General features: G+C 41.7%; 1 protein-coding gene across 1 annotated transcript in view; it reads left to right on the forward strand.

The window, feature by feature from the left end:
* The window catches only part of PFDN1 (prefoldin subunit 1), a 59355-nt gene that overhangs the window by 14806 nt on the left and 28758 nt on the right, over positions 1-15791 (forward strand). The window contains exon 3 of the mRNA XM_045025997.1: positions 15210-15294. Coding sequence (XP_044881932.1) covers positions 15210-15294 — 85 coding nt within the window. The remainder of the gene's footprint in view (positions 1-15209; positions 15295-15791) is intronic.

The following is a 15791-nucleotide window of genomic DNA, read 5'->3' on the forward strand; positions in this document are numbered from 1 at the left end:
GCATGATACAGTCTTTAATAACATGATTACATCCTATTTTTCCCATAACACTCTGGTGCAATCCATGCAGACCTGCTCTGGGGATGTATCAGGGTTGTGTGGTAAGGCAGACTGTAGTGAGTAAGACCTCTGCTTCATTTCTTGCAGAAGTTGGAAGGTGTATTGTGTTTGAGTCAGGGGACTGCAGGAACAGAAAGGAGGGTCTCATGGTTAAGACAGTTGAATGCCCTCCTGAGGAAGTAGAGTCCATTCCTTCCTCTGCCACAAAGTTCCTGTATAATGATAGACAAGTCGCTTAAACCAAACTTTTCACAGGTGGTCACTAACTGCGTGTTCCTCAATTTCTGGGTGCCCAACTTGAGACCCTGGGGTTTGATTTGTAGAAGTGCTGAGTGCTCACAACTGCATAGTGGGGGCTGTGGCTTGAAGTGTGTGCTATATAATTCTAAGCACCTAAAAATCAGATTGGGCACCCAAAATTAGTTGATACTTTTTACCAGAATCTTGATGTGCCTGAGCTTCTTCTTTGTAAAATGGGGATAATACCACCCCTTCATTTCACAGGGATTTTATGATGATAAATTCATGTTTCTGGAGCAGTTGGGTATCATAGTGATGAGCGCCACAGAAATGCCTGAGGAAATTCATAATTCTGTCTTCAGAGCAGGGTCCGAACAGTATACTGTAAATAAAGCCTAGGGCCACACATTAAACAATGAAGAGTTATTCAACAGTTTGTTTTCTCCTCATTTAGTGAGCACCATCCATCCTGTGCACTGAACAAGGCCTGGGTCCTGTTGAAAAAAGTGTGTGATCCTGTAATTAAAGATTGTATTGGAAAGCATTCACACAGAGGGGCCAAATAAAGTTTGCAAAGGCAACTTTAATTCTGGCCTGTCCTAACTGCTGAGTGCTTGACTTTGCAGTTTTAACATAGGTTTGTGTGTGTGTAATTTACTAGGATTTTAAAAAAGCAAACTGAAAAACAATTCTGTTGTGTGGCAGCATATTAACACCTCTGCGGCTGATCGGGAGGGTTGGAATATTTATATTTACTGTACAGCCCTCTGCCCCTTGAACTAATAGTGTAACTGTGTAAGCGTGCGCAGACTCACCCAGCAGTGCCTCCTGCTGGTTGTCCTCGGGAATTAGCATCCAACCTTTGGAGCGCCCTCTTCAGGCCGGTGCCTCGCCACCACTGCTGGCGCCCGTGTCCCTCCCAGAACCCTGGTTCCCCTTTAACTGGGTGTTGCCCCCTGGCAGTACCCCTACAGTTCTAGGTCTCCCCCTCCCAGGGGAACCCCCACCCACTATCCCCACTTTGCCTCAGTCTTGGCTACTGCCCAGTCTCCATCTAGCCCCTGTTCACTGGGGCAGACTGCAGTATAAGCTGCTCATCACAGGAAAAGGGGTTCAGACCTGCTGCCTCTACCTCCCCACCGGCTGCCCCGTTGCAACCTTGCACCTATTTGGCCTATAGTCAGGCCTACAGCCTGGGGCTTTCCAGGCTGGAGCTCCCAGCTCCTCTGGCCCTTCCCCAGCCCTGCTCCCAATCTAGGTGTCTTGCTTAGGTCCCTGCAGCCAGGCCCTTCTCCCTCTACAAGCAGAGGGAGAATTACTGGGCTTCTGGCTCACAGCCCCTTATAGGGGCCAGCTGGGCCTGACTGGGGCATGGCCACAGCTGAGCCTACTTTCCCCAATCAGTCCAGGCTTCTTGCCCCAGCCCCAGCCCCGCTATAAACTGATAGCAGTATTCATCCTCTATGTGGTCCAGCACCACAGGAGGATGTAAGGTCCATGGATATTTACTGACAGCAGAAGAATGGTGAGGCTGAGGAATCCTTTCCAGCCTCTGGAGGGGCGTGGGCTCTATTGTGTACAGACTCTTCTGTCCTTTCCCCCAGGCTTGAGCCCCTCCTGCCCCATCTCCCACAAACTTTCCCTACCCCATTCTCATTCTCCTTGCCTACGCAGTCCCAGTCTGCACTCCTCAGGCTTCTTGGCCCAGTCTCCTTGCCTCACCAGTGCCAGCATCCCATCCCCACTCCAGTTCCCAGCTTCTCTCGCCCTCACAACCCAGTCTCACCAGACTACTTGTCCCAGTCTCCTCCTTTCCCTTTCCCCAGTCCATTTTTTGCCCTTCTGTATTTGAATGAGGCTGCTTCCTCCTTTGCACTGCCTGGATGCCAGCAGGGTGATCAGTGAGAGCACTGGAGACAGGCTCCCTGCTCTCATTCCCAGTGCCTGGCCTGATCCCGGTTTAGGGTGGCCACTCACCTCTTCCCGGAATACCGGACATTCCAGTACTTCTGGGAATAGCATGGACCTGCTCCTGTTGGCATGACCTTGGATGCATGGTGTGGGTGAAGTCCTGATGCATGGGGAGGTGCTATTTTTAAGAGCCCCCCCAGTCTGACCTCACATGCATGGTGCATGCAAGGTCACACCAGATGAGGGGGTGTCACTTTAAGAGTGTGCCACTCCACCTCCAGAACCTTGTGTGAGAGGTCGTGCTGGTGGGGGCAAAGTGACATGCTCTTCAAAAGGGCGTCCCCCACCTGATATCGGACAAAAACATGTTTGGTTTTGTCAGAGTACTGAATGGGGGACAAACCCTAGAAAAGTCTGACTGTCCTGTTTAATACCAGATGAGTGGCCTGCCTACCTCAGCCTGGAGCAGCCATTACAGAGAGAGCCTCTCTAAACTCATGTGGCTGTGGCCTGGGGTATGCTCAGTCACTCTGTGGGGATGGTGCATGCACAGTGTGGTCGGCATTAGGAGCCAACCCCTTTTCAGAGTCTTAGTTGTTCAGCTCTAGCAAGCCTCTCTTGAGTATGTGGAAACGGAGATTTTTCGAAGGTGTATAACTTTGCAAAATTTAGGCAGATTTTGATGGGCATAGACCCTCTACCAAATTGAGTCCCAGATCCAAAACATGGTGGTACTAGAACATTAAATAAAAGATCACCAGCATTTGTTAACATGGGGAAAACAGAGTATTTTCTTCTATCCTTGTTCTCAGAAAGGGCTCTACCATTTTGACTGAAAGTAAAAAAAAAAAAAAAAAAAAAAAAAAATTTCAGCCTGAGGCAGACATGTGGCATGGAAATTTTCAGCCCAAATGGTTAGTTTGGCAAGGTTATAAGTAAGTAAAATCATAGATTATTAGGGTTGGAAGGGACCTCAAGAGATCATCTAGTCCAAACCCTTGCTCAAAGCAGGACCAATCCCCAAATCCCTAAGTGGCCCCCTCAAGGATTGAACTCACAACCCTGGGTTTAGCAGGCCAATGCTTGCATGCCCAAATATCTGTATGGAACTGCAATGTGTGGATTTCATGCACAAAATATACATAGGTAAATTTTAGAGTACAGGTTGAGGCTGGCTGTAATGTGATTCTTTATGTCCACATATTGGTCCTTCCAAGTGTCAGGTAATCTTAATAATAGGCATTTCTACCAGTCCTATCAAAAATAAGCTTGTCTTCCAGGTTCTCTCATCCATGCTTGCAGTGAGAGAAGTTGAGTCAAGCTAACTGATATGCTTTTTACACCACATGTGTAGCTCTCCAAGGTAATTTATTGACACACTATGACTCTACCATTGTGGCATAAGCTGTGTTCAGTAAACAGCCTGATCATCTGTAGTCCAGTGACAGTGTATTATCATGTAAATGCTTGAACGTAAAAGATGTCTTGTCTTATACTTTGAAGGTTAGCAATCCAGTGGTAGACTACTTCAGGAAGCAAGTTCCATAGTATTGGATCCCTCACCTTATAGCTAGTCCCCAGTTATGCTCATCATCTGCAGGCTGTCATCAAATGTAGCTCATCTGATGTGAGCTGTAGCAGTTGTGCACAGAGAGATCTTTAAGATATGTGGTTAAACACGAAGTGCTGGGTGAGCTTCTCTTCTAAACTTCTGACTTTGCAGTGTTCCTGTTTCAGGTCTTTTACTGTCTTTGCTGTGGTATGTCATAGAAGGTTTCTCAGGGTATTTAAAACAAGAGCATGGGGAATGTTTTTGCTTAGCTCCTTAGTCTTAGAAGCATCTAAACCATCACTTTAATATTCCATAACTAAAAACATTTATCCAGCTTCTCTTAGAAAGCTGAATAGATTTCCCACCCTTGTCTTTTGCACAAAAGGCCTGAAGACCAGGGAAGCCTTCACGTTTTCTAGAATAAAGAGCACTTCACCAATGTTTTTTATACAAACTGTTCTCGAGTTGATTCTTTTCCTGGTCACAAAGCTGAACTCTCCATTAAAGGAATTAAACATAATCAAAGATTCAGGTGTGTCCAGAAATAGATCCGTCAAGTGACTGGACATCATTGTCCATTTTTGGCCATTTGGCAACATGGAGAACATGCAACAGTATCAATGTGCATGTCTCTTCCTGACTGGATTTTTAGTTCTGAGCTGAAAATATCACTTCTGTTGGAACACACACATGTACTAGACAGAATGCCAAAGCTCCAAAGGCTTTTTTTCTGAGCATCGCAGAGTTCCTGGGGGATGCAGATTTGCCAGCTGCCCAGGGAATGTCACCTTGTCATAAATAGCTATTTCTTTACTCTGTATCCTTGTTTGTGAATCAGTTTCTTCTTCCTCAGTTTTCACCTGCATGATTATTCCCTGGGATATAGCTTGATTGTTGACTATGGAGGAAGTGTTTAGTCTTGTTTTTTAGATGTTCATGAACAAATTCTCGCCCTAGAAGGTTTGGTTTTTAGTTACTAGGTACCTAGACTGTGATTGTTTTAGTGCTCTATAGTTTTTAATTAAACACATCTTATTTATCAGTTATGTTGGTTAGCATTCTAGAGTCAAAAGAACATTTAATTATATTTACCTCTACATGTGTGATAAGTTGTGCAGTACTACTTCCTCCCATGCTTTACTTGACATTGATTTTCTGTTCGTATCATGAAAGCAATTTCTATGGTACATAAGAGCAAAACCTATGCAACATAGGGGCATTCCAAAATCTGCAAATAAAAAGCCGGGGGTTTTATTCACTTGTGGTCTTTTGCATAGTTGTCCTTATGCCTCACATTTTCAGTTTCAACTCTGTGTAGTTCTGCAGAAGATGCACAACAAATGAAACATCAACTTGTTTTTATAGGCATAAGGAACAGGCTCACCTTTCAAAAGAGGTACATTATGTTTTTTTTTGAAGGCCTGGGTAGGTGTTGGACTTCCTAAATGGAGAGGGGGACATGTGGCAGAGAATGGAAATAATTTATTCTCTCAAATTCATTCTCTCTTTCCATCACATGAGTATTTATTATATATTATTTCATGGGAAACAGTGTTCAAGAGAAAACTCTTTATGTGCTGATGAGGGGGCATTCATCTTAGTCTTTGCTATCTTTCTTTCTCCCGGCTGTTAGCCTTTTAATTTCAAGAGGCTCTTCTGCTATACGAATTGATGTTGTTTTACTTCTGTTTGTGGAAAATTGTGCAAACTTTTATGAAATGGATCCTACTGTTATTAGAAAGGATACATGACAGCAGCACCTTAAAAATGATGGTGGGAAAAGCTAGTAATCTCAGCCCCCACTGTCCAAATCAGGTGCAGCGCTGACTGTCTGACTGTTCACTGTGAATTCCTTTTTTATATTGTCAAATCTATCCTGTGGTGATGGAGAAGAGGGCATGTTTCCAGCCTCTGTAGCATACAGTTTTGAAAATCTGTACCAAACCATATTGCATAAACCTACCTGAAGTATGTCGCTGGCATATTGTTAGACACTACAGTCTGTTGCGTTTTCTCTGCTTAACTAGCTAAAAATTGTTTATTGTTCATATTGTTTGTTAAACAGGAAATTAGATAAGAGAATGATTAGGGGACTGCTTAGGGTGGGGTGATTCCCGACTCTGATTTGTTAAAAACGGAAATATAGCCAATCATATTTGAAATTCTTATTCCTCTTCTGACACAGATTTATCTTTGGATGTTGCTTGTGAATGTTTGCTCAAATAACTTACTACAAAAAGGAAATGTGACCATGCGCTTGAGTATTCAAGAAAAACAACAGGGTGAAAGAGATCGTTGAAGCAGTTTCCCCGTACTCCTTCAGTGCAGCAGTCCCTGTAACAGTCTTAAGTATCTGCCAGGTAGCCCAGCCTGGGAGAATAGCCTTTTATAATCAAAAACAGAAGAATAGCGCAAAACAAACTCACTAGTCCTGTGCCAGGCCTCCCATTCTCCTGAGGGCTCTGACAGTTCACTGTCCCTGCAGGAGTGCAGGGCTGGTCCTTTCCTCCAGGCGTGAAGGACATGCAAGGTCTGCTTTCCTTGCTGGTCAGCCAGTAACTGTACTCTCTTTCTCTCATTTTAACTGACCCTTTGGTACTGGCAGTGAGTGCAGGTGTAGTGGGATTTGGCTGAGTGGGCCCACAGCAGTTCGTTAACCCTGGCCTGTTCAGTGTGGGGTTGGCATACCCCATCACAGGAAGACACAAATTAGTCGGAATTTCAGTAAATCTTTATCTAGCCTTTGAAAAGAATGGATGGTGCCCTTTAAAAAACTGACCCTCACTACTATAGCATTATTTTCGGTCATACTATGTTTATCACCAATTTAGAGGTGAACCACTACTTACTTTTTTTAAGAAACTAAGTATGAACAATGGTATAAATCTACCATCTAGTTAAGTGTCTAGCAATGCAGAAACTGCTGTTTAGAAGCTGTGATACTATTTCTGTATGAAGTAATGTAATATGCTGGAGCTGTTGACAGATCCAAAATAAAGTGAAAGCTAAAGTAAACATGGTACAGGTGTAAGACAAATAACATTTCCTCATCTGATAGGGCAGGTGTGCTTGTTCCTGACATACCACATACAATTTTGAAAATGTAAGTAGTTCATCATTTTCTGTTCCTCACTTTCAGTCCTTTAAGGTCAATAGGTATATAACTTACAAATGTTAATCTATGCAATATCATTGTTGTCCCTATAAGACTAAAACTGGAACACTTGCAGTATAGTTAATCCTTTTTTCCCATCCAACATCAGGGGCACAGATATTACTGCACAATGTGTACATTATTGCACCTACACTTCTTAAGTTAAAACTGCCAAATGGCTCATTAAACCTGATGCATATAAGAATCTAATTACCTGTGTATAGATACAGTAGTAAAATTAAAAATTTGATTTGCCTCTACAAATGCAGAGATTTGCTAAGAAACTTTTTTGGCTTTAGTATGTTAGCCTGTAATGGGAGATTTATGTACTATATGAATTTTTTCTCCAAAATACTTGCTAATTGGAGAAAAATGGAGTCGAGTCTAGCTGTATTGAGAATTTTCTGATTTTTAGCTGCCTGTTATCTCATAGCAGCAAACAGGAACAAATTGCCATCTAATCTGCTTGAGATGAATTGACTCATATACATCAGCCAAAGAACATAAGCTGCTTAATGAGATGTTAAAAAACAGACTGACAAAATATGAAAGATCTAGATATGAAGAGGGAGTGTGTATAAAATAGTGTTTAAAACATGTACACTGATGAATTACAGTACTATATTATTTTTAATCTTGTACTGGAATTTATGGCTAGTAGATGTTTCTCAGTTAGATAAAGTAATTAAAACTGAAGCTTGCTGAGTGTATAACTAGTATCTATGTTATGAAGTACACAGGCAAATTATTATTAGAATTTAAATGGACATATGTAGAGAAGGGAGAGGGATCTGTCCTGAGTGGTTGTGAACTTGAGCAGCCAACTTCTGTTCCAGTCAAGATGGATTGTTTGGGAACAAGATCAGCTCCTTTGGAAGCCTCTTTTCCATTGGCTTTGAACAGTACTTAAAATGCACTAATCCCATACTGGGTTACTCTGAAAGCTTGAATGGCAGCACGAGTTCAGCATTAAAACGCATCTTTAAATAGACGAGGGCATGACTGGGCTTAGCCTAACTTTTCGCATTGCTTGGTCTGATTGAAAAAAGCCTTGGCCTACAGCATTACATGTGTGAGGCAAAGCATTTTAGCCAGAACATTACATATAGTTACATGGCATACCGTGATATTTACTGCATTATATATTTATATATATTATATGCAGAAAGCTGTGTTAAAAGAACATTAAGAGCACAAGAGAACTGAATTAAAGTTGTTAATTCTGACATTTCCCAACTTTTCTTTTGCAGTCTTAACATTCTTTTAACGTTTTTTACTTGTGACTTTTTAGATTTTTTTTTTTTTTAGTGAATTGAATAACCCAAACTCCCATTTTATGGAACCATATTGACTTCCTGCATGAATCATTGGTCTGGCTGGAATCCAAGACCTTAGATCCATAACACAGACCTTTGCTACTTCAGTTTAATGAGTAACTAGTAGAAGCATTAGGCTATTATCCTGTCTGTAGACCACCCACTACAGGCATGTGACATACACTTTGCCAGTGACTTACAAAACTTTGCTAGACAGCAAAGGAATGTAGAGAATCTTGTGTTCTGTCCCTGTCTCTGGAAGGTAGCGTGTGACCTAGTGGTTAGACAGCACAGCCAAATACAAATTTGGCACATTGATTCTGAAGGGCAGTGAGCCCAAGTGCATGAGACTTAGGTCTACCATACTAGAGACCTGGGGCTATATTCTAGTCCTTGCTATGGCCCCTTTACCATGCTCCAGTGTAATCAGCCCCATTTTGTTCCTCTCATAGCCGCTGATGTAGGGACATGCAAGGGAAAGAAAAGGAAGTGGCTGATTTGTGGAACTCTACAGCAATTGGGGGCTTGGGAGAGGCTCATAGGCAGGCAGGTAAGGCTGCAGTAAATTAGAGCAGCCTCTTGGTTGTATTCATAGTTCTGGCAGAGGTGACTTTGTGCCATTACCTCATATGTAAAATGGGACAGTGAAATCTGGTCACCTCCTAAGGTAGGGGTATGAGGCTTTGCTCAACAATAAGGGCTGTGAAGTGTAAAGAATTATTAACACTTTACAGTCAGTGGAAGAGTGAAACTAGGATTTGTCTCCTCCTGGTGCCCAGTGCCCCTGTGATTAAAGCAAATTGAAGAAGAAGAGGAGCTTTCCCAAACCAGGAAGCAGATCTGTATGCCCCCCTCACCTCTGCTTACTTTAACGTCTGCATTCTCCTAGGCCAAAGGGGTGGCAGCTGCAGTACTGTCCCTAGCCCAGGAGCATGCGCCGTGTAGTTGGGATGTAGGAAGTTATGCAGGGCTGGAGTTATGCTCAGTGTGGATAGAATGTTCAGAGATTGTAGCCACAAACCTCTAAGAAGTTCTACTGGGCATGTACAAATGGTAATTTTTAGAGGTTTATCATTTGGCCAAATATGCATGGGTTCTCATTTGGACAGCAAAAGGCATCTCTCTGACGCCAGGATAATCCATGTGCCAATTTTCATGTTCCTACTCCAAACCTGGGAGGCACACCAGAGCTGGTAGAAAATACTTTTAACATTGGCAAAACTACTTAATTCCTCCCTTATCTCATTCCCAGAAATAGCTTGAATCGTTTCTACTGAATGTAAAATTCTGCCTCAGGCATGAAAAATTTCAGCCTGAATGGTTAAAGATTGGCAAAATTATAAACAACTGAAATCAGGGTCTCCTAATGGAAAGTGTTAGGCAAACTTACAGGTGTCACCACAGTCCAGCATAACTTGTGTGCCATAAAATGTACACTCTGCATTGATTTGTGAACAAGTATCCCCATAAACTCATCCAGCAACAGTTTAAATATTTTAAAATGTAATACTGTTTGGTAAGTCAAATAGTAGATCCTGTCACAAACAAACTGTGGGTTATGGAATTAAATATTCAGTGTGAACATCAGTATGTGGGTATGTTTGCCAGTATGTGAGCGTGACACAAAGGGGCCTGCAGAGTTTATAGTATTACTGATGAGTAGCTGGATCCTGAAGACCATGTTGGAGTGGTAGGGGCATAAAATGATCTGTACAGATTTAAATAATGGAAAGACATGCTAGAAATCTCACATCTGGAAATGGGGGAAACTCTCTGAAGGAAACAAACAGCTGGGTTCCTAAGGGGAATGTATAGCCTCCACCCTGTTTTAAAGAAACAAAAATCTTGCTTTGGGATTAGCAGAAGGTTATTGGGAGGAAAATAGAAATCAGTGGGGGAATTTTTGAAAGATTTTTTGGGGTGTTTTTTCTTTCTGCTTGTGCTTGATAATACTGTTACTTTTTTGCTCCTCCAATACATTTTATGCCTTTAGAGTCAGCAGTCATGAGGAGTCTCAGACTCATTCTCTCTCTCCCACATGCTCTCTCAGAAATACTCACCGTAATAAAGAGCTGCTTGTGCTGCTGGCATCCCAGTTTTTGTTGAACAATCCACAGAATCTCTCACATGGCACCAGAAGAGCCTAATATATTCTAGCTGACCTTGGGAAGTCTTATGTATGCAAATCATCAAAAGAACATTTAGCTGTTTTTCTATGAAAAACTTACAACCTTATTTTTAATGGACTGTCCTTTCAAATGAATGGAACATCAGTACTTGATGACTCTATCCTACTACATGAGAGATGGATATTTCCTGTATGAGGAGTAGTTGTGAAAGTTATTAGGCTTTAAAGTTAACAGCTAATTAAGCTGAAAAGGGGAAATTTGCAACTCTTTCTGGGTGGTTGTTTCATGCTGTTTGGCTGCAGAGTGTATTGGTTTTTGCTCTGAAGGCTCTATGAGTAATCAGGAGCAGAAAGCTTTGCTTCTGAAGAAAGAAGCACGTGAAGTGACTTTGGCCTCATCCCAGTTCCTAACGGATCCATGTCTCAGTAAAAAGCTTCCTGGAGCAGGGGTTGCCAGGGTGTTTGTCTTGTACAGCAACATGCACATATTGGCACAAACCAGTCATCACAATTAAAATTAATAACTCTTGAGCGGCGGAACTTCACTTGAGGAAACTAGAGTTGGGTGTGGTGGAATTTTGCTCAGTGCCGTCTTACCCTATCTAGCTCATATCAGTCAGGTTAATCTCACAAGTTCAACTTCACACTTCCGAAGGAGGCAACTGAGCTCTGCTGGCTTTGTTTTTCTGTCATTTATATACTGTCATAGGTCCATTAATTTAAATTACATCAGCTGAGAATCTGCCCCAGGCTTTTTAAACACCCTAAAGCATTATATTGTATGCTAGGTGAAAATGAAACACTCTAAATATTCTAGTCCCTGCAGTGTCACCAGCTATCACCAGTTTCTTCATATACTCTGCACTGAATAAACATGTTTAGAATATTTCTTGTATATACACACTAAAGAAAGCATCTGTCCGTACTTTCTAGGTTTCTTTGACATTGCTTAGAATGTCAAGAAATGTAATACCTATATTATCTCAGCAATACAATTCAGTGTAACCCGCTACTGTAGGTACTGCACAAAAACATTAGTGCCTGATTTCTCTCCTACTCAACAATGAACATTCTAGCTAAGCGTTTAGCTGGATTAATTGAAATTTCAAAATCTGAGCCAAAATTACTAATTTACTAATTGCCAAATTACTCTAATGCTCCTTCTATAACTGCAAGGAGTAGGCTTCCCTGTTTTCTCTGGTGGCTCTGATCAATGGTACATTTTTCCTCAATTGGGTGAAAACTTTGGCCAACATTTTTGAAGTTGAATGCCCCAAGTTAGGCACCTACATCATCAGTAACCCAGTTGCTTGAGGGTTTGGTACCTCTGAAAGTCAGGCCACTTAAGTAGATACCTGTGGATGTGATTTTCTAGCTTTAAGATTTCAGTTTGAAAATTTTGGTCTTTGGCTGCTATCAATGAAATACTAGTAATCAATGTACATTCTTAAGCTTTTGTTTGAGGAAAGGCACCAGGGAGGTTATTTTCTCCGTTGAATGGTGTTGACAGCTGCAGAATCTAAGCTTTCGTTTAAAAACAAACAAACAAAAATCCTCTAGTCCTTAGAGTTGCAAAGATCTTCCAGAGTGAACCAAGTGTAAACTAACGCTGTGTAGTTTTCCTAAGTCTGCAGGGACAACTTCAGAGTTTCCCAAGTTGCAGCGCAGTGAAAATTGACTAGAATCTTGTCAGTTTTCACTGTTCCATATTTAGAACACAGTGGGCAGCAGTGAAACAGAGAAGATGGTCATCTTGAACTACTCCAACTTTGGAAAGCTATGTACAGCAAATGAGCAGTTACTGGAGCTGTTCACAGTTATGGTCTGTCCCCGTGTCATCCCCCCCCTCCAAAAAAAAATTAGGGAAGTGGAGCCACCTCTCCCCCCTAACACACCACCACCATCATTCTAACAGTAGCCACGATGATCTTGGGTGTGAGAGAGGAATGATTGATATGTATTGCAGTAGTGCCTAGGAGCTGCATGGACAAAGATCTTGCTGTGTTAGGTGCTGTACTAACACAGAACAAAAAGAATCCCTGCCTCAAAGATCTTAGTATAGGAAAGAAGCAGGGGGAATGCTCCCTCACTCTTCCAGCTGTCCAAAGGATGTGTGTGAGAGCTTCAGATTTATCAAAACCTGATAGCTGGAGGCTGTGAGAAATGGAGTCCCTTCTTAAGATCCAGGACTGCACCTGATGCAAATGCAGTGACCTTCCCTTTCCCTGAGGGTGCACAGGTGGCTGTGGCTTCTCAAAGGGACACTGAACCCAGAGAGACAGAACCCTCCTTTTAGTTTAGTCACTTGGCTATTGAGTGTTAGGGCCTGAAAATGTTACCAGTGTCTGAACAAAGTGGTGGAGGGGTTGAGGCTGGTAGGTGAAGCAAGGGAGAAATTGAGGGGATGCATTACATAAAAAGAGAAATATGATAGTAAAAAGAGGAATTTTGGGGAAGTGAAGATGATACCAGGGAGAAGCATCGCACAAAATGAGTGGAGAGAAAAGGGACAAAGTGAGGAGAGATGTTGAAAACTACATAAGCAGAGCTACCAAGTGAATTATAAAAGGGAGAAAGTGGAGTGAAGCCAGGAAGGAAAAAGGTGTAACAAAATCAAGGAAAGCACTGTAAAGTGTGATTGAAAACACATTAAGGAGAGCATGAATTGTTAAAATTAAATGCAATACCCAACTCTTCTGTTGCTATAAATTGAAGGGCTGTGATGGCACCAGGTATTGTTCACCCAGGCTTAATCCTCAGGCAGCTAGTGTTGGGTAAGTTTTTCAAGCTGTGCAGGAGGATCCTCATTTCTGTTTGTTTCAGTTCTGTTAATCTTCCAGGCCCTAAATAAAGGTGTTAATAATATCCATTTGTCATGGGAGATTATGCCACACATTGAATTCAAACTTTTGTGCGGAAGAGGCATGTAGTCTGGCACTGCCCAGTCTAAAGCTATTCCTTTTAGCTGTTCAACATGATCTCTTGTCACCTGGCATGAAGACACGGTCCCAGACACTAGTTAGCCCTGTGAGAGACCTTGAACACAATGGTATGAGCTATGGAGGCTCCTTTTAATCCTTCTGGGTGACTTTCTAAGTAGGGATGAGGCTAATCCGTTGCTTGTGCATTCCTTGTGTGTGAGAGGAGGGGATGAAGAAAGCTATGTAAGGTTCCTAAAATTTACTTGAACTCAGTTAGCCTTTACCTCTTTGCAAGCTGTCTGTCATATTCTGAGAGTAGCCTTGAGCCGTGTGATTACTCAAACACTGCTCTGAGCAGTTTGGGGGCAGCTTTCTTATGATGGCTGTACAAGCTTGCTGTTACTTTCATCTGTAATTCATAAGAAACTTATTTTCATAATTTGATTGCAAATGGAAAAAAGGAAGAAATAGACACTCGTGACTGCAGCTTCAGTTTAAAAAAATATGAATGCAACAAAATGGAACTTTAGAAAGCTTTGGAATTCAAAGTTCGCTTTAAACAAATAAACAAACCTTAAACAATGGAAACTGTTAAAGCACAGTTAAGGGCACCCAAACAAGCATAAATCTGTCTCCACAGTGAGAACAACCAGGGTTTGCCTTATCCCAGCCATTACGCAGGTTCATGTCTTCTGTGACTATACAAAATATTAATTAATATTAACTAGAGCTGGTCGGGGACAAGGTTAATTGGAATATGCCAATTCATTGAACCTGAAATATTTTTCAGAAATGTCTTGGGTTCAGTGAACTTCTGACAAAGCACAGGCAGGGTTCCTCTGGCTCTGGGGCAGCCCCTCTATGACAACTGTCATGAGGCCAGGGCTTCCAGGGTCTATGGCTCATGGGCAACCTTGCCATGTGGACTGCCCTGAGATCAGGCTCTGGCTGGAGCCGTGGCTCTCAGGGTTTTAGGATCCCTGCTCTGTGGTGGGGAGCTCTCCTGAATCCCAGGGCATCCCCAGGAATGGAAGGCAGCCTGGGAGGTGGGGGCAGCCAGCTGCTCCGTTTCATTTAGAAAAATGGAATTGAAATGTGTGTTTTTGTTTTTAATGAAAAATTTCAGAATTTCTTTTCTGTGGGAAACTGAAATTTCAAGTTTTTGTTCTGTATCGGAATGAAAACTTTTTTGAAATGGCAGAATTTCACACAAAATGGAAATTCTGAGTTTTTGCCAGATCTAATCTTAACCATAGAGGTCAGTCAGACTCTAGACATAAACAATCCATGAAAGAAGTCATCCTTTAATGATTCTTGATTAGATACATAGCCTACTGAAGACAGTCTTTTCTCTTTACTCGCAAAGATTCCATGTGCCATGAAATATCCAAGTGCCATGAAATACAGATCTAGTGTATCTCTGTATCCAAACTCTTAAACTGAGATAATGAAATTATAGGACTTGCATGGAAACCTAAAGGTTAGCGCGGTGCCAAAGTATAACCCGTTAATATGCATGAACAGTTATGTAACATGTTCCGTGGTTCAAATCTTCAGTATTTCATCTGCAAGCTGTGCAAGTACAGTGTCTTCTCTAAATGTTAAGACCATCCAGAAGGCTGGTAACATGCGTGGGGCAGAAAAGGTTGGCCTCCATCTTTACTCCATTTTAAGTGTTTAGTTTGTCTTGAATTGAGTGAAGTCTGGGCGACTTTCACTAGATGATCACCTCCATTATGCAGCTGAGTTTTTTTTCAGCCCAATTGACTGATCAATTCCATTATCTTTTATTGTGCTATAAATGAATCTCTCTGCAGTCTCTTCTTACAGAGCACAGGATGAGAGTGAGTAACATTTGGTTGATGTAGTTTAGCTCTCTGCAACCATAGTAAATGTGCCTGACTTCTCTTTTCTTTGTCACTTGTAGGTTTATCCTTCAGTCCAAGGGAGTAATTCACAACCAACTCTTAGAAAAACAGAAAATAGCAGAAGAGAAAATTAAAGAACTTGAGGTAAGTTTTAGGTGAATGAAGGTGATATTGAAAGTAGGACCTTAAAAAAAATCAACATGCTAGTCTTTGTTGCATCCCTTACATATATAGTATATTTATATAGCGCTTTTCATCTTAAAGTATCTTAAAACACTAGAACTCCTATCCACTGCTGAAACATTGCTATCTCTTGGGTAGAATGCAGCACTGACATGGTAGTAATATTAGCAGTGCATATCCTGCCAATCCCCCTGATAGGAAAATACCTATCTAGTCTAGAAGTAATTAATGTGATTTGGACATATTACCTAATTTGAGTATTTGAGAGATACAGAAATATATAGGAAATGCACAGTAATTTCTGTTAATGCCCTTTTGCAAGTTCAAACTGCTGAAATGGGGCTTTGGATCCATTTAATCTTGACCAATGTCCAGGGGATACAAGCCAGGTTCACTTGCTCTGCTCATTACATTTAATTCTTCAGAGGGACACAAATAGAAATGCTCCAAAAGTGCTA

This window comes from Mauremys mutica, chromosome 8 (genome assembly GCF_020497125.1).
Source record: "Mauremys mutica isolate MM-2020 ecotype Southern chromosome 8, ASM2049712v1, whole genome shotgun sequence".
Lineage (NCBI taxonomy): Eukaryota > Metazoa > Chordata > Testudines > Geoemydidae > Mauremys > Mauremys mutica.